At 37.8% G+C, this 23,323-nt stretch overlaps 2 protein-coding genes across 2 annotated transcripts; one reads left to right on the top strand and one right to left on the bottom strand.

Annotated features, from left to right (window-relative positions):
• Positions 1-6,269: 6,269 nt before the first annotated feature.
• LOC106177945 (uncharacterized) lies at positions 6,270-12,220 on the bottom strand. The gene is made up of 7 exons (XM_013560897.2): positions 12,129-12,220; positions 11,746-11,822; positions 11,129-11,342; positions 10,838-10,914; positions 10,195-10,402; positions 7,278-7,384; positions 6,270-6,878 (listed from the first exon to the last, which is right to left on the bottom strand). Exons 1-7 carry the CDS (start codon positions 12,187-12,189, stop codon positions 6,696-6,698), a joined length of 927 nt encoding a protein of 308 aa, XP_013416351.2. The 5' UTR covers positions 12,190-12,220; the 3' UTR covers positions 6,270-6,695.
• Positions 12,221-17,707: 5,487 nt separating this feature from the next.
• On the top strand, positions 17,708-22,069 carry LOC106177946 (uncharacterized). Its single transcript, XM_087009806.1, has 7 exons — positions 17,708-17,799; positions 18,097-18,173; positions 18,577-18,790; positions 19,006-19,082; positions 19,519-19,726; positions 20,955-21,061; positions 21,460-22,069. Exons 1-7 carry the CDS (start codon positions 17,739-17,741, stop codon positions 21,640-21,642), a joined length of 927 nt encoding a protein of 308 aa, XP_086865932.1. The 5' UTR covers positions 17,708-17,738; the 3' UTR covers positions 21,643-22,069.
• Positions 22,070-23,323: the final 1,254 nt, after the last annotated feature.

The raw sequence follows: 23,323 nt of genomic DNA, 5'->3' as shown, positions 1-23,323 counted from the left end.
CTTGCCATCACATCACGTGACCTCCATAGATGGCTACACTCTGTAATAATCTCTCACAAAAAATTATTGCAAAAAAAACAAACTCTTAAAAAAAACAGGGACTAACTTTGAATGTGGGATTGGATTCATTAATCAATTGTAAGTATGGACAATGGGAAATATTTTTTGGTCAAAATACTGTTGTTATCCCTTTAACCAAGTCGTATTAAACACTGTCATTCCCCTCTTACCTTCTGAACACCAAGAAGTTGGTTCACCACTAGCCCCGCGTCGTTGAGTATAGTGCGAGCGAAGAGGCGCCCTTTTACTTACACAGGCGCCCTCTATACACCATTTTCCTTTTCCGCAGTAAGTGCCATCCATCGGATTCAGTTGAATAGAGCAGGCCGTGGCGGTATTGCAAAGTAGAAAATGGCAAAATTCTGGAGATTCGATGGGCTGAAAGAACAATCAGAAAACATCAATTTTTAACAGAACTAATGCATATCTTTGAGAGACTTCAACACACACACACACACACACACACACACACACAAAGAGAGAAGAAAGAATGGATGGAATATTTTTGAAGAAAAGTAGTAATTATATGTATGTATGTAATTGAATTGAAAAGTGTTGAGTGAAGCACAAATTTTTGATAAGTGAGTGTTTAATATGGCACAAAATGATGCTAAACACACATGTGCAACTATTTTTTTCTCACAACAGCCATTGAGGATGGTAAAATGACAATTTTCAAAATGGCGGACAAAATGCCCTAACAAGAGTTTCAACACTGACAATTAAAGGAACCTATGTTTTTATTATGCCTTTTCTTATGTTTTTAAGGTTGTAAAATATTTATTCTTATGTTAACACTGCCATTGTTGGTTGATAGTTTACTGTCAAGCTTGAAAGAAGAGCCAGATCTCAGTCAGTCAAAACGAGGAGTGATAAGATATTTCAAGTCCTGCTGGATGTGAATTATGAGGAAAAATCAGAGTTATCCTGACCCCAAGCAACCAATGGGGGAATGTCTTTAAATTATTAAAAAGAAATGGATGGAATATTTTTGAAGAAAAGAAGGGAGATTACCGTGCATGCTTTCGACTCGTTTCCAAATACCAGCTGACATTGTTCGTCTGCATTGTATTGTTCCCCGTGAAGCTTTTTCGTCAAATGTTTATATTCTTTCTCATTTTCGTAATGTCCACCGTCAGCGAGACAACAGGCATCTCTAGATGGGTGGTACAAATATAATAACATTTTAATAATTATGTTAACATTTATTTTATGCGTGGAAAATGAATATTTATCGTAAAATACTATGAACTAATATAAAACGCTGTTTTACTATCTGCATAGTGATTTTAAAAGCTTAATTTACATAAACAAAACAATACAAAAATAGTAATACAATTTTTTTTGTGTTACATACAGAACCTACTACTACTACTATTAGTATTACTTTTTCAAGTAGGTTGCTTTTCATAAAGATCTTAAAAGGCTGTCTTTTTTATTTTATTAATTATTGAGTAAATTGTGATTGGTAATTAACAAACGTTAGATATCTGGGATAGTAGCCTATTTCTTTGTGTCAAATTAATAGTTATTATAAGCCAATCATACTTAAAAATTCTTTCATCAGTATTGCACTATTGACCATTTATTGCAGTATTTACTTCACGTAGTCGGCTATCCAATTTTAGCCGTCCTAGCTAAGCTCAACATCCCGTGTTTTTTTACGAAATTTATTTTCTTTTTCGATCAAATTGAAAAACTTATCAGGCCCGTGGTAACCCACATTTGAACAAAGCGCCGGGGGCCACTTACGTCAGGGTTTCTTTAAATTTCTCTATGGAACAAGAGGAGAACTTATAAAGTTGAAAAAGAGTCGCCACATTGAGCTCAAAAACAGAGGCAGCCATTAAGTGCCCTCGAGAGGCAGGAGTGGCGTCATGACGAGCTCCGAGGCTGGAAAAGAAAATACAATGCACAACATAATTACAATGTGGCATACGTCGTGTCATGAAATATAACATTAACATAGGGACATTTCACAGGTCGTCTAGGAAACTAAGAAAAGAAGCACTGCTTATTTTTAGAGACAAGGACCCCACTCTCATAGATTATAGATCGATCTATCCCTGTGGGTAGACTCACTGGATTACTGTCAGCTTAGCCGGCTTTTAAAAGCGTCAGCTCCATTCGATGTGTCACATAATGCTACACGCTTGGGTTAGTATACCATGACTGACATGTGACGACAACCTTTATTTCTGTTATCTGATCTTCGACTGACCTGTAGACTACTGACAAAAATGACGCGTCTTGCTCATTCGGTATAATTTCATACAGGAATATATCTGTCAAACAGCCATAATTTCTTAGAAGCTAAATGACACTCCAAAAAAAGCCCCTCTTAAAAAGATTTATCAAACTTTTTAAAAACATTTCAGATCTTTTCTAATACCTGAAAAGCCAGCCCTGGACTATGAGAATGTAACGCTCTTTGTCGGCGACAGAAGTTGTCAAAACTACATTTAAATAAAATCTACTACTGTTCTACTCTGTTTAAAACAAATTATTCAGTATGCTGAACCAAAAATTTGCCAGCAAATTCAAGAAATCTTACCAAGAAGTGCACTTTCTATCATAAAAGAAATTGGAAAATGTGTAATATCTTTTCCTTGTTGCTGCCATGCATGTTACAAAAACTGATATAATTTAATAACTGTCAAAAATTCGTAAAGCTTTGGTTTTCAAGCAAATACAAAAAAAAAAAAAAATAAATAAAATAAAATAAAATTTTAAGAAACTAAGACTCCGTTCACAAGAAAAATCTTTTTACTAAAAATCTATTTTCTATTCGCGGTATCTTGTGATCACTCCGAGCGCAGCCGAGAATTAATTACAGCTTGGAAGTAACTGGCTTGCGCTGCCAGCAATTACGCCGTGGGGTATTCAGGGCACAGACCGTGATCACAAGATATTGCGAATAGAAAATAGATTTTTAGAAAATAGACTTGTCATGTGAACGGAGCCTTATTACTTGCCCCTACTTACAACAGTCTGCAACCTTAAAGATGCATACAAAGTCAATATTTTGTCACAAAAACCAACCAAATACCAGCATATAGTTTCAAGTAGTATAACTAAGAGAATTACCAAAAAGCATTGTTTAATTTTACCCGAAAATGATGTTTGAATGGATTTTTCTGCTGGCATTCTAAGCTGTATGTCAATGGGGCAGGAAAGTAGGTCACGAATGTAGGTTAAATTTACAACCATAAATTTAAAGAAAGGAGCAGTCTAAAGGTCTTTTATGGCTTATCGAGTGATCTATTCAGTTTATCCCTTGGCATGTCGAATTTATTTGAGTCATATAAGAATCTAGTAGAAGTGGTTTACATGTGTTACTCGGAATCCACACTCCACTGATGCTAGGTTCGTATGTACCTTTAAAGGTCTAATACTTGTGAAATAATATGAAAGTCAAACCAAAGACACTTTTTCAAACCCACCCAAGTAAACTTATAACTTGTCAAGGGATAGCTTGTTGGCTATGAGCTCTTCTTTTGTTGGAATGTTTATCCCCATGTAACATGGATACTTAATTGGTGGAGAGGCCTCACGAACATAAACCTAGAAAAAAGAAAGAAAAAAAGAGTAACCAAATACTTCTTAACCATAATGTAAACCTACTGGCGAAAAATATCATTGCATTACACTGATAAAGAATGCACATTACACAGAATTTGTCCTTTGTACTTTACCTCTTTGGCTCCCGATTGCTTTAAAAGTCCCACAATGGGTGCCATGGTGTTCCCACGAACAATGGAATCATCTATCATCTATCATCTAAGAATTAATCACATCATTTTGTAAAGTAGCCGTATGCAATAGTGCTAAGAAAGCGTCGGCAGTGAGTCGAAATGAAATAATTTAGCATCTTTAAAATGTTAATTTATTAAAGAGACTTGATGAGGGGGGGGGGGGCAACTTACCCCGGGATCCAACTAGCCCCGGTCTCCCCTATACAGGGGGTGTGTGGGAAGTACAACTCCATGCATCCGCCACACCCACGCCTAAATTTACTCTCTGATATCAGGGACCTCCTAAGAGTATAGAAAAATTAAGTATTGCGATCCCCTGCCTTTTAGGCTGTATTCCCAGAGTTAGGTCTTAGACCTCATTTCCAGAGATTAGATCGATCTACTTTAGATCGACCTAACTCCCTGGGGGTTCACGCTAAATAGCTGTCAGCCGGGCGGGCACGAAAGCTAATTACCCCCTTACAGCTTATAGTAGGCGGGACGGACATTTAAGCCAGATTATCTGACAGTAATCTAGTGAGACTTCCCGCTGGGATAGATCGATATAAAAGCTCTGGGAATACAGCCTTAGACCCTATTTCCATAGATTTTAGATCGATCTATCCCTGTGGGGAGTTTCAGTAGATTACTGTCAGCTTAGCCGGCTTAAGCGTCTGCCCCGCCCACTGAAAGCTGTAAGGGGGTAATTAACTATGGTGCGCGCTCCGCGGACTGCAATTTAGCGTGAACCCCCAGGTAGTTAGGTCGATCTAAATCTTAATCCCTGGATCGATCTAAATCTCTGGGAATACACCCTTAGAGGTCACGGGAAACTCGCCAGAAGTATAAAGGTACATGTAGTTTCAAACTGACCTATATGAAACCCAGGGTGCTTTGCGGCCACCACACAAGAAGTATGTGGTATTCTTATTTTCACATCGTAGTGTTTTTTCTTCCATGTTGGAGAATGGGGCTGACAGGGATTTGGAACCGGAGGACACGTATGAATCAATATGAGGCTTATAGCTACTGTACATTAATGTCAATAGATGTCATCAGTGGAATGCAATTATTTATTCTATATTCGAAAAAAAAAAAACAGGTGCGATTTTTCTGACAGGGAAGCCTCAGCTGATTTATACCTTGGGCACAGACAATTTAAGGTAATTTACAGAAAAAAGCAGTATGTTGAATGCCTTCTTGTGTTTGGTAAAAAAACTGCGAGTGTACAGACAATATTTCCCTCTAGATGGATTTCATCCGTAAATATTTTATTCAAATTCTTTTTATATTTTGTTAAAGACGAATTTAGTTAACAGTGCTACATGTGAGCTACATTAATGAGGCTGACTGACCTAATAAACGGTGCAAGGCAAATACAATTGTCCCAAGGTCTCTTTTCAAAACTAGAGCATCAATATTTTCTCGATTCAGTTTAATGTTATTTTTAAATTACATAATTTATGAGTCTTGTCATAGACGTTGTATGCAGTGACACAGACCCTTAAGTTGGCGATTAGGGCAATGAGTCGACGTTTTCAATTACAAAATTATCAGCCTTTCAGATCGATAATTTTGGGATCATTAAAATTCTATTTTAAGATAGTGTTTGTGGTGCTTTTACGGTATAGAATAGAACTGCAGAGTAGCTTGGTTTTCACTTTTGCTACTACGACTCAATGGAAAAAGTCTTAAAAGCAATAGTTAATGGAACAAACTACAATATCTTTAGAATTTACAGTTTTCCCCATTGAAAAGATTGAGCCATTGCCGTATATGGTTCCGTATTGCAGTGTAAGGTATACGGTATAGCAAGATACATGTACAAAGTGCTGTACAATACTGTACATGTACGGCACAGTATTGTACAGGCCCTCGTTTCACAACGATTTGAGCCAGGCTTTACAAATCCTGGGACTAAATATGTCGGACGTACATGAAAGGAAAACAGCCCAATCTTTTAATAGTCCCTCCGCCCGCCTCTTACACGCCTCGCCACACGTCGTCCCTGCGGGATACAGTCATTAAATCTCGGCTCCGTTCGCCATGTTTATGCCGTTATTTACCGACTTTTAGTTGAGATTGCTGTCTAAAGGCTCCTCCCGAGGAGGCTAGACATCGTCGACTAGCAGCTAAGAAAAAACGACGTAAGCGACCTTTTAGATTCTTTGTGAAACGGGACTTAGTGACGTAACGACTTAATTACGTTGGTAACCAAGCTCTTAGTCAGGGAAATCGACTTAAGTTTTTTTGTGAAACGGGGGCCAGCACTTTGAAATCACTGATACGTGTATGTGGCGGTTCTATAAGTAAAGAGGTGAAAAGACAAGTGCATGACACCGAAGCCTGATGTAAAAAAGTAAATTGTAAATAATAATGAGAAATGGTCCACGTTGTACCATATTAAAAAAGGCACAGTGTGCTCGCTCCTCCCTCACCCATTCGACCCTTTATGTTACTAAACAAACCAGAGAATGAGATTTTGCCTTGCTTTACTTTCAGCTTCTGTTTTGTTTGCACATTTTTTAAGTAATCTGTTTGGTAATTCAAATACCGTAGCTTCACCTTAACCATTCTTTCATGTCACAAGTATTGCAGTATCTAATAAAAACACAGGACTTATTTGATTTTAGGCTTGTTCTGGTACTTTAATTCATCTACAGGTTATTGCATTTTGGTATTTGGTATCTGTTGATTTTCTTTTGGAAGACGTGTTTTTAATCAGCTCACTCCCAAATAAGTTTTTCGGTATTTAATTTCAATAATAAACAATTACTATTATGTTGACTTATTAATCTAGATAAGTATATGAAAAGGCGACATCAGCAAAGATATTTCAATTGTAACGATAAAAACAAGAAGCCATGTGCAAGTAGTGTTCGTTCCAGAACTTAAATTCTTCTATGGGCACAGGAAGCGGACCTCGTAGTCCTTGCAAGACTGTCCGGAGGCCTGATCCGCATTGACGCAAACGAGACCCTCAGAAGGAGTGCACTTGTTTTTGAAAACCTGCCCGGTTTGGTCCCATGGCTGCTCGGTGGATTTTTCACGACATTGGATGTCGATAGGCTCGTGGCTGTTGCACTGGAACAAAAGGAGTGTATAAATTTAAATGGAAAAAAAGAAAAGAAAATAGAAAAAAGAAGAGAAAAATATAAGAAAAACAAGACAATTGCTTAAAGATAGCATCATTTTCTTGTATTCGTATATGGACATCAAAATCAGATCAAATGCATTGTGGGCTATTTTGTTTCAAAAGTTTCAGTTCTTTGTGGACTGAAAACGCACTTTAAACCGAGGAAAAAATATGATATTAATAAGAAAAAATCATGCTTTGTGTAGTGCTACAGTTAATTGGATACAAATGGTAAATAGATAATAGTCTACATAAAAATGGGATTGTTGTTTTAAAATTTACAGGGTAGATCATAATAAGGCAATGGAACAGCAATTAATTAAGTAAATGCGAGAAAATAGCAATACCGGGTTGTGCCCTGTTGGTCCGACGTTCTCCCAATCTCCGGTAGCAGTGGGAATGTCTCTGTTCAGCCAGTTCGTCCAGCGTGCGTTTCCGCATGTCGTGCAAGTTCCTAAAAGACAATTACAATCCCATTATAGCCATAAACAGTAACTAGTAACGCCGTAACTGGAAGAGAGTAAAAAAAAGATATATATTGAAGGTAAAAGTGCTTTTCCTGTACTTGTATATACATATGTGAAAAAAAGAAATAAAAAACAGCAGTCATTTTACCCCGACCGGTTTCATCGCATCTTCAGGGGGTTTGTTGGATCGACCAAAATAAACAAACCCACTGAAGATGCGATGAAACCGGTCGGGGTAAAATAACTGCTCTTTTTTAATTTCTTTCTGTCACATATATACTGCATATTGAGACGTTTCCGTGAATATCCTGTGAATATCACAGGACAAATACTGCAACAAACCAAAATAAATAGAATGTAGCTGTGCTATCTTAGTGTTGCGTTGTGCTATCGTAGTGTTGCGTGAGCGTGGCATGTGACATTTTTTCAATTTGTCATCTTATTTGTTCATTTCATGTCACCTCCTCGCGTCTGTTACAGTCTATAACTAACGCGTGGAAAGAAGACAAACTAATGTCTGCGTTCAAAAGTCAAAAGAGTAATCAACCGATGAATGAAAAATGATGTAAAAAGCACCACAGACTCTTAGATTTTCATTGTTCCCACCGAGTTTTCATGTTATCAGGCTCACTCTGTTACCTTTTTGAGTTTTAGATACTGTTGGTCTTGCCTGAAACAGTATGGGGTGTTAATGTACACTTTGGAAGTGCGTTTCTTATTGGCGTTAAAATACCTATAACAACTGGTATAGCATACATTCGCTACAATTTGCACCTACCCAATCACCATACCACTAACGCTACTTTTCCTCTGTTCCGGCACGCGGACGCACGCACCTACACATATACGAGTATTATGCACACGTGCACACACACACGCGCGCGTACATACTGTATACACGCGGGGAGAGAGGGTTCAATTCCATTCGAAATTTTAAAGTGTCACAGTACTCCGCCGCAATGTTTACAAGCCTGTGGTTCAGAGACGAGGCGGATAAGCTTAATACAGACTTGACATTTAATATGGAATATTTTTTTCCATATCATTTTTCATCAATTTTTTTCTATTTTGCTGACTGATAAATGAAAATAAAGATTAAAATCGTGTTTTAATAACTTTTAATTATCTCTTTGATATCATTGTGACATCAGTTCATTAATGGAATTCGCCAGAGAAGCAAACAAAAACACATTGCCTATTCTATGTCATACGACAACAATTAAAAGAGATATTTTGGATCTCCATATTTTCCAAATTCTTTTCTGTAAAAGAGATACACGCCTCACAAAGAACCCCCATGTCAGTGTCTAGTCACAGTAACGGTCGCTGTTAAGCTTGACCTCTTCTGTTTGCTACCAGCGCTCTCAAGTGGCAAGGCATTCCTTGGGTTAGGTTTTTAGAGTTCAATCTGGAATAACATTCCAGGCATCGGTCAAAATCTGTCCAATTTGGTCCAGTTTTGTTGTAGGACATGTAGGCCATTGATTCGGCGAGTAATGGCCTACCCACATATTGTCTATGTGGTTCAAATATGGCGATTTTGATTACCAAGGTAGCTGCTCATTCCCTTGGTTTTGTAAGTAATCTGGTATTAAAAGTGCTATGTGTGTACCGGGAATTCCACCGTGCAACCTAAAATTGTTCCTAAGGTGCCCACTATCAAATGATAGTCAAGTGGTTCTCAGATTATTCCTTTATTTGATCTGGTTCAGGTTTTCGTGGATGACCATCATTGGTGTTTTGGCACCAATGAGGTATCCACTCCAATTACTGACGCTGTTAATGACCTTAGTCACTTTAGACGCGGCACACGCTTAGTCGTTGGCCTCTTCTTGATGTCTGTAAACCCTGTTTTGACTGGTTGAGCGGTACAGGTGAAAGCTGACCTCAATAAAGAAAGTCACGAGGTTTCAGTGTTCAACTCAGAAACGATCAGGGTCCCCAATTCATTAGAGAAACATACAACGATGTTTTGCTGTTTACAGTGGGTTCCCCTGAGGTCGTCTGGTATTCTAACCAGCTAAAACCAGTTTGGTCTTCGCTAAGGGCCTTGAAAAATGCGTTTTGGTGGCAATTTACCCCTCATTCTGAACGGACTGGGTGGTTTTTGTTTAGTTGCAATAGCATATCCCGACAGACAGTGGGTCCTGTATCCTGGTGGTAAGATTTCAATACGTTGGTTGTGGCCTCTGTGTAGGTACATCAGTCTGGGCATTACTCTATAAAACTGTGCGGACCGTTTCGTTTGGCGCAATTTTCTGTTTGGCAATGTCTGTCTTTTTCGCGCCATTCTGCCACAGATAAATAAATATGCAGAGCACTGCATAGCTCATTTTACACCTTGCAAAACCGACCACCTGCATGCAAAATTTCAAATTCTTCTATGCAGTAGTTGCCGACATATGGATACTTTTTTGACAGAACCATGCTTTGCCAAAGCCAAGCTTTGACCTGCCCAAAGAAGCACTACCCAATTAAATCACTGCATATTACATAATGCAGCAGCGCAACTAACCTGGTATTCAGTTAATTGGAAGCGACACACCTGACTACACACTTCTCCATTCACATATCTTATATGAGATCGGAGTTTTTTGAAAAAAGAATGCATTTTTACCTAGGCATACCTTCGAAACTGAAATATTCCATATTAAATGTCAAGTCTGTATTTCCATATTGTACCAAGTAATGAATTTATTCATATATATATATATATATATATATATATATATATTTGATTAAACACGACGAAACTGACACACATCAGAACTGTAGTTTGGGATAAAGATTTACCTACCGATGACAGGGCAGCGAAACTGCACTTCGTAATCTTTACATGATTTGCCGTTCACTTCAGTGGTACACACGAGTCCAGTGTCCCAGCCACACGCCAGCCCGTCATTGAACTTGTCCCCAGTGCTGTAATATGGCGTCTTGTCGCTCTTGTCACGGCAGAGCGTACAAAGGGGTCGCACACCAAGGCAAATGTTGTTATTGTCAGTTATCTGCACAGAAAAAATAAGTCCTACGGTTATTTCTCGCAGATTTGAAACACCCGTATTGACCTTATACTTTCTTCTTTGCCAGATTTCTTCACAAGCAAATAAGTTGTTTTTAAAAAACATAGGCTCATCTGCTGAACCATAGCCGTAATCTTTGTCAGTGCTTATTCCCGGAAATGTCTAAATAATGATAATTTGTCTGGATCTAATAAACAAATTGCTGTGAACAAGCTTTTCGGTTTTTCAATGTTAAGGTTTTAACAGGACTGCTTATTATGCATTAAATCTTTTCTAATCTTTTTTTACAAAATAAACGAACAAAATATTTTACAGTATTCAGATATTCAGAAAAGACACAGGTCGCAATTGTGTATGATTTGAAATCTCATTTTTTCACAATTCCAATGCGTAGATTTAAAAAACTAAAATTTTGATTACCCGAAAACTAGACACGCTTTCCCAGTCTCCAGTTGCACTTGGGTCATCTCTGTCCAAATACGGTCCCGTTTCCACCTCTACAAATGTAAAACGTAAGTAATGATGATAAAATTAAAATCATGATGATAACGACAAGCCTTCTAAAAACCGGTCCAAGAAGTCATAATGGAAGTATAAATGTCTAAAGCACTTAATTATGTTCACTTTTAGTTTTCAATTAAAATAACACGTTTTTAACTGTTAGTTTTCAATTAGAATATATTACAATGGGTTGTTTAAAGTCATTTTTACCTGTAGAAGGGCAGAGAAACCGTATCTCGTAGTCCTTGCAGTAGCCTCCAGAGCCTTGATCGGCGTTCTTGCATATCAAACCAGTTGTTGGGAGGCAGTTGGCAGCGAGTTTATCGGGTGCAGAACCCCTCCAGCGCGTGAAGACAGTAGAGGAGCCTTTAACACGACACTCGGCACCAATCGGCTTGCAGCCACCACAAATGTAGTGAGATTTCTGAAATTGTTTGAGAAATTGGTGGGAATGCTGCTCTTTCTCATTTTTTGATAGCCTCTTAAAATCGTGTAGGCATTCAAACCCAGTTGACTATCACTGCTATGAGTAACAAAAACGTATTTGTGGTACAAAGTGGCTTCAACATCACCTTTCATTCTCTCCCAGATATCACTATAACAAAAGAGAGCGAGACAAAACACGCCAACCTTTTTCAAACCTGAGAACTATGTATGGCAATGTGATTGTACTCATCAACAACTATTTCTTATTGGCTACATATTTCCGCTCTTTATACCTACATGTACCCCCCACCCCCACCTACCCATCCACACACACAGCAAGACCCTGCATCCGCCATTCAACAAGTAAAGATGTTCAAAAAGAAAAGAAAGACTTCACGTACCCGCAGATCAGCGACAGTTTCCCAGTCGCCAGTAGCCGAAGGGTCGTCGCGATCGTACCATCTGGACCAACTGTGACCTGTGCAATAAATAAATAAACAACCATTTTGGTGAACTGAATTGCTTTTCGAAACAATATCATCTGTTTTAAAATAAGCTTTATAACACGCAATCAAAACCCAAAGGAACATATTTTAGTCCTTTTTTCTTTAACCTACACAATCAGTTATATGCATTTTCAAGTACATTTTCAAGGTATTCTTTTTGCATTATGCACTTCTTGTTTTGCAGATAGTAAGTAACACCATTACAATCATCGCCACTGAGGATGAATTTTGTTTTTAGGTCAAATAATAGAAAAAAATAAAAATCGAGTCGCACATACCTTGTATTTGAACGACAACAGAAAGACACAACACGGCGAAAAGAACCATTGTAGTTTCCATTGAACACTAGCTGTGAAAACAAAATTGTCACCTGAAAGCAGACATAAAAATACGGAAAGAATTTGAGGCACCCTTTCGTTCGTTTGAGTGTTAAAGTATACATTTTGTTTTCAATCTCAGAAGATCCAAGATAATGACTTTCAACTCAAAATGCCTTTTTTTCTGTAGTGAAAGCAATGCTTCTTAAACCACTTCTATTTGAATCATTAAAACGAGCCATTGCATGACTTATCTTAGGCTCCGTTCGCATGACAAGCCTATTTTCTAAAAATCTATTTTCTATTCGCAGTATCTTGTGATCACGGTCTGTGTCATGAATATCCCGCGGCGTAATAACTGGCAGCGACAGTTACTTCCAAAGCTGTAATTAATTCTCGGCTGCGCTCGGAGTGATCACAAGACACCGCTAATAGAAAATAGATTTTTCATGTGAACGGTGCTCGTAATAGTGAATAAAACTCCCGTGCGAGCTGTTCTTACAGTGCCTTACCTTTACCTCTTCAAATGCAAATTCTACCGACGTAGTCACTGCTTATATACCATAACTCGATCGTTGGCCAATCCTCAGGTGATGCCAGATACCAAAATTAATATCATTATTCTTTCTTATCATCATAACAATCATGGGATTTCCATTTCCAGAAACTCGTTTAAAGACAGACAATGAGCGTTTGACCTTCATAGAGCAAAAACAAAAAAATGCTTATCCTTGAAATGTGATACTGACTGAATTTTCTAAAAATAATATACATGCTGGCGGTACATATTTTTCTAACTAACAATTAAGTTGCGTTTCATTTATAATCTAAAAGCATGCGTTCTGTGCTTATGCTACGCTGATTTGGTCATGAATCGAACGTTTATGACGCTTTAAGACCAACATTATGTTGTCAGCCATCCAAGTTTAATAGTGTTAACTTAACCTAAACATTTCAGTATTATATAAAACAGCCTCTGAGATAGCAGTTATTTGAGTTATTTGAATTGAATTTTTTGCATTTGTTTTTAAGGCAAAAAACATCATTGGGCGCAAAGAATTGTTGGTCACTTTTTCTAAATATGTACATATTATTGAAAACAGTAAATTGATTAAAACACGCTTTAATTAAATAACACGCCAAAATGCAGGGTTTTAAAAAAGCTTATTTTAAATTGCAGACTTCCAGCTGGTAACAGTTCGCGAAATTCCGCAAGCTGCCGTTAGGGGTCGGGTAGAACGCGGATTGGATGAAAATCTCCCTACAAGACGGTACCAATTTGATGTCTATAGTAAGCACTTCGATCTTCGGTTACGTAAGAACAGTCACATTGATATCAATAACATCCCAGTGTATAATGTGGCGGCAGGGGTTCCATTGATACAGACACGGAAGTTCGACATTTTGGCGGAACGAACGGTAAAGGAGACGATTGCATAAATTACCTTATCAATATACATTTCACACACACACACACACACACACACACACACACATATATATATGATTCCATTGTATTTTTTAATTAATCATTTTCAAAGTTTTCAAGTTTTAATTTCGCTTAAAGCTGATTTACTGTGGTTCAAGGTTTATCGGAAATATTTGCTTTACCATAATGGTCTAGAACCTAGAAGAATAAGGTTTATCTGAACTATTTCCTTAACCATTACGTTATTCTAAAAGGAAACGCTCGAGAACGTCGGTCCGCTAAAACGTTTTTTTCTGACCGAACCACCACATTTATAATGTTTTTACATGTATAAAACAATTTTATGCCTAAATTTGATTTATCAAATCTATTTAAACTCATTTCGTGCTGATCAAAAAAATGTAACTAATAAAGATTTATTATCTACAATTTTACGTTGTTATTTTATTATTGAAATATTAAATGAACACACAATGTAGACCTACGCAGCATTTCACTTTCTCCTGCGGCTGGCAAAAATGTAGATACATTATACACGTCGTTTTGCTACTGTAACCGTGGTTTGTTAAGCCCCCTTTACACTGGCCGGCATACTTTCTGCGTCCCGTAGTACGGCCCCGTTTGAGAGTAAAAAATAATACTTCACGTGCCGACAACTGGCCGATAACAGAGTATGCATTTTGCAATCAAAGTGATGTTTGTGCCTCTGTTCTACGACCACAGCGATGCCAGTTTCATGCCACATGCCACAAATCTACCAATCTATATACAAATCTATCTCTTGTAATAAAGTACATTTCTCATCTATCATTACTATTATTTTCAAAGAAGGACACAGGCTAGGCTAAAGTGTTTTTCTTTACTCTATCTCTGACTCTATGTTTGTGTCCGGTTGGTAAACAGGATACATAAAACTTACCCTAAGTGTCAGAGCAACGTAAAAATTAGCTTGTAAATATTAAATATAACTTGGCAGGCCCGTAGCCAGCAATTTCAAAGGGGGGGGGGGGGGGTTCTGAAAAAGTGGACCTTTTAATATATATTCCCCATGTACCTAGGTCAAATTTTACCCAGAGTGGACCTTTTTCCAGCAAACCCCCCCCCCCCCCCCCCCCCCCCGGCTACGGGACTGCATGGAGTCATTTTTTACTAGCTCTGAGGAACAGTGGCCATGTTAGGCTTTCGTCAATCAAATAGAACTGCTCCGCAGTGAATCTGCAGTTGAATGTCATCAGACCAAAATGAAATGTAGAACAAATTTAATTTTGCTTTATTTAATTTTATTTGCTGTATTTAAGATGTAAAGTGAATAAATAAATAATATTCTTCGAAAAGAAAAGATATATCCTATGTTTTTGTATTTTTTGCTTATCAAAGAACATTTAGTCCTGAGATATACACGTGCACAATACATGTGCTTGCCGTGTGCCAAATTTGACAGCTACACTGTATGCCCGATACCACTATAAGGGCTGCGCAATGGCTACACGAAAATAAGTTTTTACAGCAGAATGTTGCTTGTATTGTGGCACTGACCTTCAATTCAATTCAATTCAATTTTCAATTCAAACTTCTAACTCCGTGTCAGGCACTTTAATTGCTTCTTGTCTCGCCTGCACGAGACTTCAGCGCAAGGCGGGAGAGGCAGCCCCAGGCGGCTAAACCTGTGACGTACGAGACTTATGACTTCCAAATATGGATCCAGGCGGACACAGCTGTGACGTGTGACTTCCAGGCAGAATTTTGAAGAAGAACGCCCACGAGTTGCCGCTGTTCGCTAGAGCCTGGTATTGCTGATATGGGTTATATATGAAATCAAGATCGAGCTGGCAATACCGGAATCTTGAACACTGGGACTTCAATACTTCTTTTAGTTGCCCTAAACATGAATATATTCTCCGATTACGTAACTGGGACTCGTACCTGGGACTGGCTTAAACCAAATTACCTCACCTCTGGTGACTTGTTTAGGTGGAAGAGACCAAAAGAGCCAAATGACAGTAATGAACCACATTTAAGACTAAAAATAACTAGTGTAACACTACCGCTATATTACCGTTTACTGGATTTTTATCTCTGTACCTGATCAGACCATGGGACCCCAAGGTTTTCTTTCCTTTTTTCTTTTTTTAAATTAACCTTCCTTTCTCCCGTATTTGAAGGTCTTTGCCACTGGCATTTTGAGTTGTTTTGGGCCGTCTCATCTGCTGTCTTTAAAAACCACAGGCGGGGATCTGCACCAAACAAACTAGCTGCCTGTCAGTGCCAGTTGTAATTTATTTCTTATCAATGGACTCTTTGTACGACACGATCGAATTAATTAATTACGTCAGTAAAATTTGTACTTATGCAACAGACATTACCATCCCATAGCCGTACATTCGATGGGAGGTATCTGGGTCACAACGACCTGGCACTCATCGTCAAATGATGCAACTTTTTGTAGTTCAAATTATTTCTGTGCGTGCTCTAACCTTCACTTCTGAAAATATAACTATATGCATGTTATGTAATCGTCTCTTTCGAATTAAAACAGTGACCCAGACACTCCTTCGGCACCTGTGCGGAATTTTGAGGCTTGCACGACAGATATGACGAATTAGAAAATGCATTTTTGATGACATGTTTTCGGTGTTGAACTTTCCTAATTGGGTTATTATTATTATTTTTTCTTTGGGGGGGGGGGGGGGGGGGATAAAGTGAACATTGTCGTGTCACCCCCTCGTTTTTCACTAACCTTCTTCAGTTTTATCAGCAAACCCGTTTACATAACTTAAATATATTTAGAAGAAAACTCTGCCTAACTAAAACAAAAGTTGTAAAAAATAAAAGTGCTGCCAGGGAGGGGAGGACGCAAAATTTCCGGAGATCACTTTACACTTTACTGCTATTGTGAACATTTACCATAATTAATGAAGCCTGTCTACTGTGACTAGCGTCTCCATGTCGGAAACCTTCCCCTGTGCGCTTATAGCACCTAATTTGCTCACTCTCAGGCTCGATTGGGTTTAGGTGGGGGTGGGGTGATAACCACGTTACACCCTCTCTAAGAAAGGGCATGGCGTATGTCTTTTATCTCTGGCCACTATGTACGTACTAGAGACTATCTAAAGTTGAGAAGAAAGAAATCTAGAGGTGAGCCGTGGTCTACAATATTTACTATGAATTGCTAAACAAGTAAATAAAGTGGAATTGGAAAGACAGTGAAATATCGATAAGATAAGCAAGTGCGAGTGAATAAGGTTGAATAGAGAAAGTCCTATTGCTACCAGTGAAAGGGAATACTTAGTTTAACTGGACGGAACTCGCTAATATCACTGATAAGTAAATAAAGATCATTTCCATTTTTCATTGCCTATCTACATAGATATAATATGATGATGACTTGACTTACAACTATCTGTCATTTGTGTCAAATTTACCATAGCATTACAAAAAGAGTGTTTTTTATAAATATTTATTTTGTCACGTTTACAGTGCGTAATTTAGTAAACGGTTCACATTACAACTATTTTAACTCGTTGAATGTCTGTATTTTTACCACAGGTTGATGCTTTAATTGTTAGTTTGAAAAATACGTACCGCCAGCAAGTATATTATTTTTAGAAAATTCAGTCAGTATCACATTTCAAGGATAAGCATTTTTTTGTTTTTGCTCTATGAAGGTCGAACGCTCATTGTCTGTCTTTAAACGAGTTTCTGGAAATGGAAACTCCATGATTGTTATGATGATAAGAAAGAATAATGATATTAATGTTCGTGTCTGGCATCACCTGAGGATTGGCCAACGCTCGAGTTATGGTATATAAGCAGTGACTACGTCGGTAGAATTTGCATTTGAAGAGGTACAGGTAAGGCACTGTAAGAACAGCTCGCACGGGAGTTTTATTCACTATTATGAGCAAGGGAATAAGATAAGTAATGCAATGGCTCGTTTTAATGATTCAAATAGAAGTGGTTAAAGAAGCATTGCTTTCACTACAGACAAAAAAATTGAGTTGAAAGTCATAATCTTGGATCTTCTGAGATTGAAAACAAAAAGTATACTTTAAGACTCAAACAAGCGAAAGGGTGCCTCAAATTCTTTCTGTATCTTTATGTCTGCTTTCAGGTAACACTTTTGTTTTCACAGCTAGTGTTCAATGGAAACTACAATGGTGCTTTTCGCCGCGTTGTGTCTTTCTGTTATCGTTCAAATACAAGGTATGTGCGCCTCGGTTTTTATTTTTTTCTATTATTTGACCAAAGAAAATTCATCCTCAGTGGCGATGATTGTACCGGTTTTACTTACTGACTGCAAAACAAGGAGTGCATAATGCAAAAAATACACCTTGAAAATGCATATAACTGATTGTGTAAGTTAAAGAAAAAAAAGGCCAAAATTTGTTCCTTAGGTTTTTGATTGCGTGTTATGAAGCTAATTTTTTTTAAAAAAAGACGATATTGTTTCGAAAAGCAATTCAGAACACCAAAATGGTTGTTTATTGATTGATTGCACAGGTCACAGTTGGTCCAGATGGTACGATCGCGACGACCCTTCGGCTACTGGCGACTGGGAAACTGTCGCTGAACTGCGGGTATGTGAAGTCGTTTTTTGTCTGTTTGAACATCTTTACTTATTGAATGGCTGATGCAGGGTCTTGCTGTGTGTGTGGATGGGTGGGTGGGGGTGGGGGGTACATGTAGGTATAAAGAGCGGAAATATGTAGCCAATAAGAAATAGTTGTTGATGAGTACAATCACATTGCCATACATAGTTCTCAGGTTTGAAAAAGGTTGGCGTGTTTTGTCTCGCTCTCTTTTGTTATAGTGATATCTGGGAGAGAATGAAAGGTGATGTTGAAGCCCCTTTGTACCACAAATACGTTTTTGTTACTCATAGCAGTGATAGTCAACTGGGTTTGAATGCCTACACGATTTTAAGCGGCTATCAAAAATGAGAAAGAGCAGCATTCCCACCAATTTCTCTATCAATTTCAGAAATCTCACTACATTTGTGGTGGCTGCAAGCCGATTGGGGCCGAGTGTCGTGTTAAAGGCTCCTCTACTGTCTTCACGCGCTGGAGGGGTTCTGCACCCGATAAACTCGCTGCCAACTGCCTCCCAACAACTGGTTTGATATGCAAGAACGCCGATCAAGGCTCTGGAGGCTACTGCAAGGACTACGAGATACGGTTTCTCTGCCCTTCTACAGGTAAAAATGACTTAAAACAACCCGTTTTAATATATTTTAATTGAAAACTAACAGTTAAAAACGTGTTATTTTAATTGAAAACTAAAAGTGAACATAATTAAGTGCTTTAGACATGTATACTTCCATTATGACTTCTGGGACAGGTTTTTAGAATGCTTGTCGTTATCATCATTATTTTTAATTTTATCATCATTACTTACGTTTTATATTTGTAGAGGTGGAAACGGGACCGTATTTGGACAGAGATGACCCAAGTGCAACTGGGGACTGGGAAAGCGTGTCTAAATTTCGGGTAATCAAATTTTTAGTTTTTTTTAAATCTACGCATTGGAATTGTGAAAAAATGAGATTTCAAATCATACACATTTGCGACCTGTTTCTTTTCTGAATATCTAAATATTGTAAAATATTTTGTACGTTTATTTTGTAAAAAAGATTAGAAAAGATTTAATGCATAATAAGAAGTCCTGTTAAAACCTTAACATTGAAAAACCGAAAAGCTTGTTCACAGCAATTTGTTTATTAGATCCAGACAAATTATCATTATTCAGACATTTCCGGGAATAAGCACTGACAAAGATTACAGCTATGGTTCAGCAGATGAGCCTATGTTTTTAAAAAACTCCTTATTTGCTTGTGAAGTAATCTGGCAAAGAAGAAAGTATAAGGTCAATACGGGTGCTTCAAACCTGCGAGAAATAAACGTAGGACTTATTTTTTCTGTGCAGATAACTGACAATAACAACATTTGCCTTGGTGTACGACCCCTTTGTACGCTCTGCCGTGACAAGAGCGACAAGACACCATATTACAGCACTGGGGACAAGTTCAATGACGGGCTGGCGTGTGGCTGGGACTCTGGACTCGTGTGTACCACTGAAGTGAACGGCAAATACTGTAAAGATTACGAAGTGCAGTTTCACTGCCCTGTCATCGGTAGGTAAATTTTTATCCCAAACTGCAGTTCTAATGTGTGTCAGTTTCGTCTTTTTTAATCAATATATATATATATATATATATATATATATATATATATATATATATATATATATATATGAATAAATTCATTACTTGGTACAATATGGAAATATTAAGCTTGTCCGCCTCGTCTCTGAACCACATGCTTGTAAACATTGCGGCGGAGTACTGTGACACTTTAAAATTTCGAATGGAATTGAACCCTCTCTCCCCTCGTGTAAACAGTATGTACGCGCGCGCGCGCGTGTGTGTGTGTGCACGTGTGCATAATACTCGTATATGTGTAGGTGCGTGCGTCCGCGTTCAATAATTCCTGCCCGAGTGCCGGGACAGAGGAAGAGTAGCGTTAGTGGTAAGGTGATTGGGTAGGTGCAAATTGTAGCGAATGTATGCTTTACCAGTTGTTATAGGTATTTTAACGCCAATAAGAAACGCACTTCCAAAGTGTACATTAATACCCCATACTGTTTCAGGCAAGGCCAACCGTATCTAAAACTCAACAAGGTAACAGAGTGAGCCTGATAACATAAAAACTCGGAGGGAACAATGAAAATCTAAGTGACTCTGGTGCTTTTTACATCATTTTTCATTCATCTGTTGATTACTCTTTTGACTTTTGGACGCAGACATTAGCTTGTCTTCTTTTCACGCGTTAGTTATAGACTGTAACAGACGCGAGGAGGTGACATGAAATGAACAAATAAGATGACAAATTGAAAAAATGTCACATGCCACGCGCACGCAACACTACGATAGCACAACGCAACACTAAGATAGCACAGCTACATTCTATTTATTTTGGTTTGTTGCAGTATTTGTCCTGTGATATTTACAGGATATTCACGGAAACGTCTGAATATACAGTATATATATGACAGAAAGAAATAAAAAACAGCAGTTATTTTACCCCGACCGGTTTCATTGCATCTTCAGTGGGTTTGTTTATTTTGGTCGATCCAACAAACCCCCTGAAGATGCGATGAAACCGGTCGGGGTAAAATAACTGCTGTTTTTTATTTCTTTCTGTCATATATATACTGTTTTTTAAATTCTTTTTGTCACATATGTATATACAAGTATAGGAAAAACACTTTTACTTTCAATATATATCTTTTTTTACTCTCTTCCAGTTACGGCGTTACTAGTTACTGTTTATGGCTATAATGGGATTGTAATTGTCTTTTAGGAACTTGCACGACATGCGGAAACGCACGCTGGACGAACTGGCTGAACAGAGACATTCCCACTGCTACCGGAGATTGGGAGAACGTCGGACCAACAGGGCACAACCCGGTATTGCTATTTTCTCGCATTAAGTTTATTAATTGCTGTTCCATTGCCTTATTATGATCTACCCTGTAAATTTTAAAACAACAATCCCATTTTTATGTAGACTATTATATATTTACCATTTGTATCCAATTAACTGTAGCACTACACAAAGCATGATTTTTTCTTATTAATATCATATTTTTTCTCGGTTTAAAGTGCGTTTTCAGTCCACAAAGAACTGAAACTTTTGAAACAAAAAAGGCTTCAGTGCATTTGATCTGATTTTGATGTCCATATACGAATACAAGAAAATGATGCTATCTTTAAGCAATTGTCTTCTTTTTCTTATATTTTTCTCTTCTGTTTTCTCTTTTCTTTTCTTTTTTTCCATTTAAATTTATAAACTCCTTTTGTTCCAGTGCAACAGCCACGAGCCTATCGACATCCAATGTCGCGAAAAATCCACCGAGCAGCCATGGGACCAAACCGGGCAGGTTTTCAAAAACAAGTGCACTCCTTCTGAGGGTCTCGTTTGCGTCAATGCGGATCAGGCCTCCGGGCAGTCTTGCAAGGACTACGAGGTCCGCTTCCTGTGCCCATAGAAGAATTTAAGTTCTGGAACGAACACTACTTGCACATGGCTTCTTGTTTTTATCGTTACAATTGAAATATCTTTGCTGATGTCGCCTTTTCATATACTTATCTAGATTAATAAGTCAACATGATAGTAATTGTTTATTATTGAAATTTAATTACCGAAAAACTTATTTGGGAGTGAGCTGATTAAAAACACGTCTTCCAAAAGAAAATCAATAAATACCAAATACCAAAATGCAATAACCTGTAGATGAATTAAAGTAGCAGAACAAGCCTAAAATCAAATAAGTCTTGTGTTTTTATTAGATACAGCGAGACTGGTGACATGAAAGTATGGTAAAGGTGAAGCTACGGTATTTGAATTACCAAACAGATTACTTAAAAAATGTGCAAACAAAACAGAAGCTGAAAGTAAAACAACGCAAAATCTCATTCTCTGGTTTGTTTAGTAACAAAAAGGGTCGAATGGGTGAGAGAGGAGCGAGCACACTGTGCCTTTTTTAATATGGTACAACGTGGACCATTTCTCATTATTATTTACAATTTACTTTTTTACATCAGGCTTCGGTGTCATGCACTTGTCTTTTCACCTCTTTACTTATAGAACCGCCACATACACGTATCAGTGATTTCAAAGTGCTGGCCCCCGTTTCACCAAAAAACTTAAGTCGGTTTCCCTGACTAAGAGCTTGGTTACCAACGTAATTAAGTCGTTACGTCACTAAGTCCCGTTTCACAAAGAATCTAAAAGGTCGCTTACGTCGTTTTTTCTTGGCTTCTAGTCGACGATGTCTAGCCTCCTCGGGAGGAGCCTTTTGACAGCAAGCTCAACTAAAAGTCGGTAAATTACAGCATAAACAACAAAAATTTGGAAAGAACATACCTCCTTCAAGATATAGCTCGAGCTAGTCAACTACGGATTTAAGATTCTTACTACAATACGGAACCATATACGGCAATGGCTCAATCGTTTCAATGGGGAAAACTGTAAATTCTAAAGATATTGTAGTTTGTTCCATTAACTATTGCTTTTAAGACTTTTCCATTGAGTCGAAGTAGCAAAAGTGAAAACCAAGCTACTCTGCAGTTCTATTCTATACCGTAAAAGCACCACAAACACTATCTTAAAATAGAATTTTAATGTTAAAATTATTGATCTGAAAGGCTGATAATTTCGTAATTGAATACGTCGACTCATTGCCCTAATCGCAAACTTAAGGGTCTGTGTCACTGCATGCAACGTCTATGACAAGACATTAAACTGAATCGAGAAAATATTGATGCTCTAGTTTTGAAAAGAGACCTTAGGACAATTGATATGCCTTGCACCGTTTATTAGGTCAGTCAGCCTCATTAATGTAGCTCACATCTACTACTGTTAAATAAATTCGTCTTTAACAAGATATAAAAAGAATTTGAATAAAATATTTACGGATAAAATCCATTTAGATGGAAATATTGTCTGTACACTCGCAGTTTTTTTACCAAACACAAGAAGGCATTCAACACACTGCTTTTTTCTGTAAATTACCTTTAATTGTCTGTGTCCAAGGAATCCAAGGTATAAATCAGCTGAGGCTTCCCTGTCAGAAAAATCGCACCTGTTTTTTTTTTTCGAATATAGAATAAAAAATTGTATTCCACTGATGACCTCTATTGACATTAATTTAATGTACAGTAGCTATA

This window comes from Lingula anatina, chromosome 3 (genome assembly GCF_051362555.1).
Source record: "Lingula anatina isolate TDL-2025a chromosome 3, LinAna3.0, whole genome shotgun sequence".
NCBI lineage: Eukaryota > Metazoa > Brachiopoda > Lingulata > Lingulida > Lingulidae > Lingula > Lingula anatina.
The sequence above is the reverse complement of the archived record's forward strand: the minus strand, read 5'-3'. Positions and strand labels throughout refer to the sequence as shown.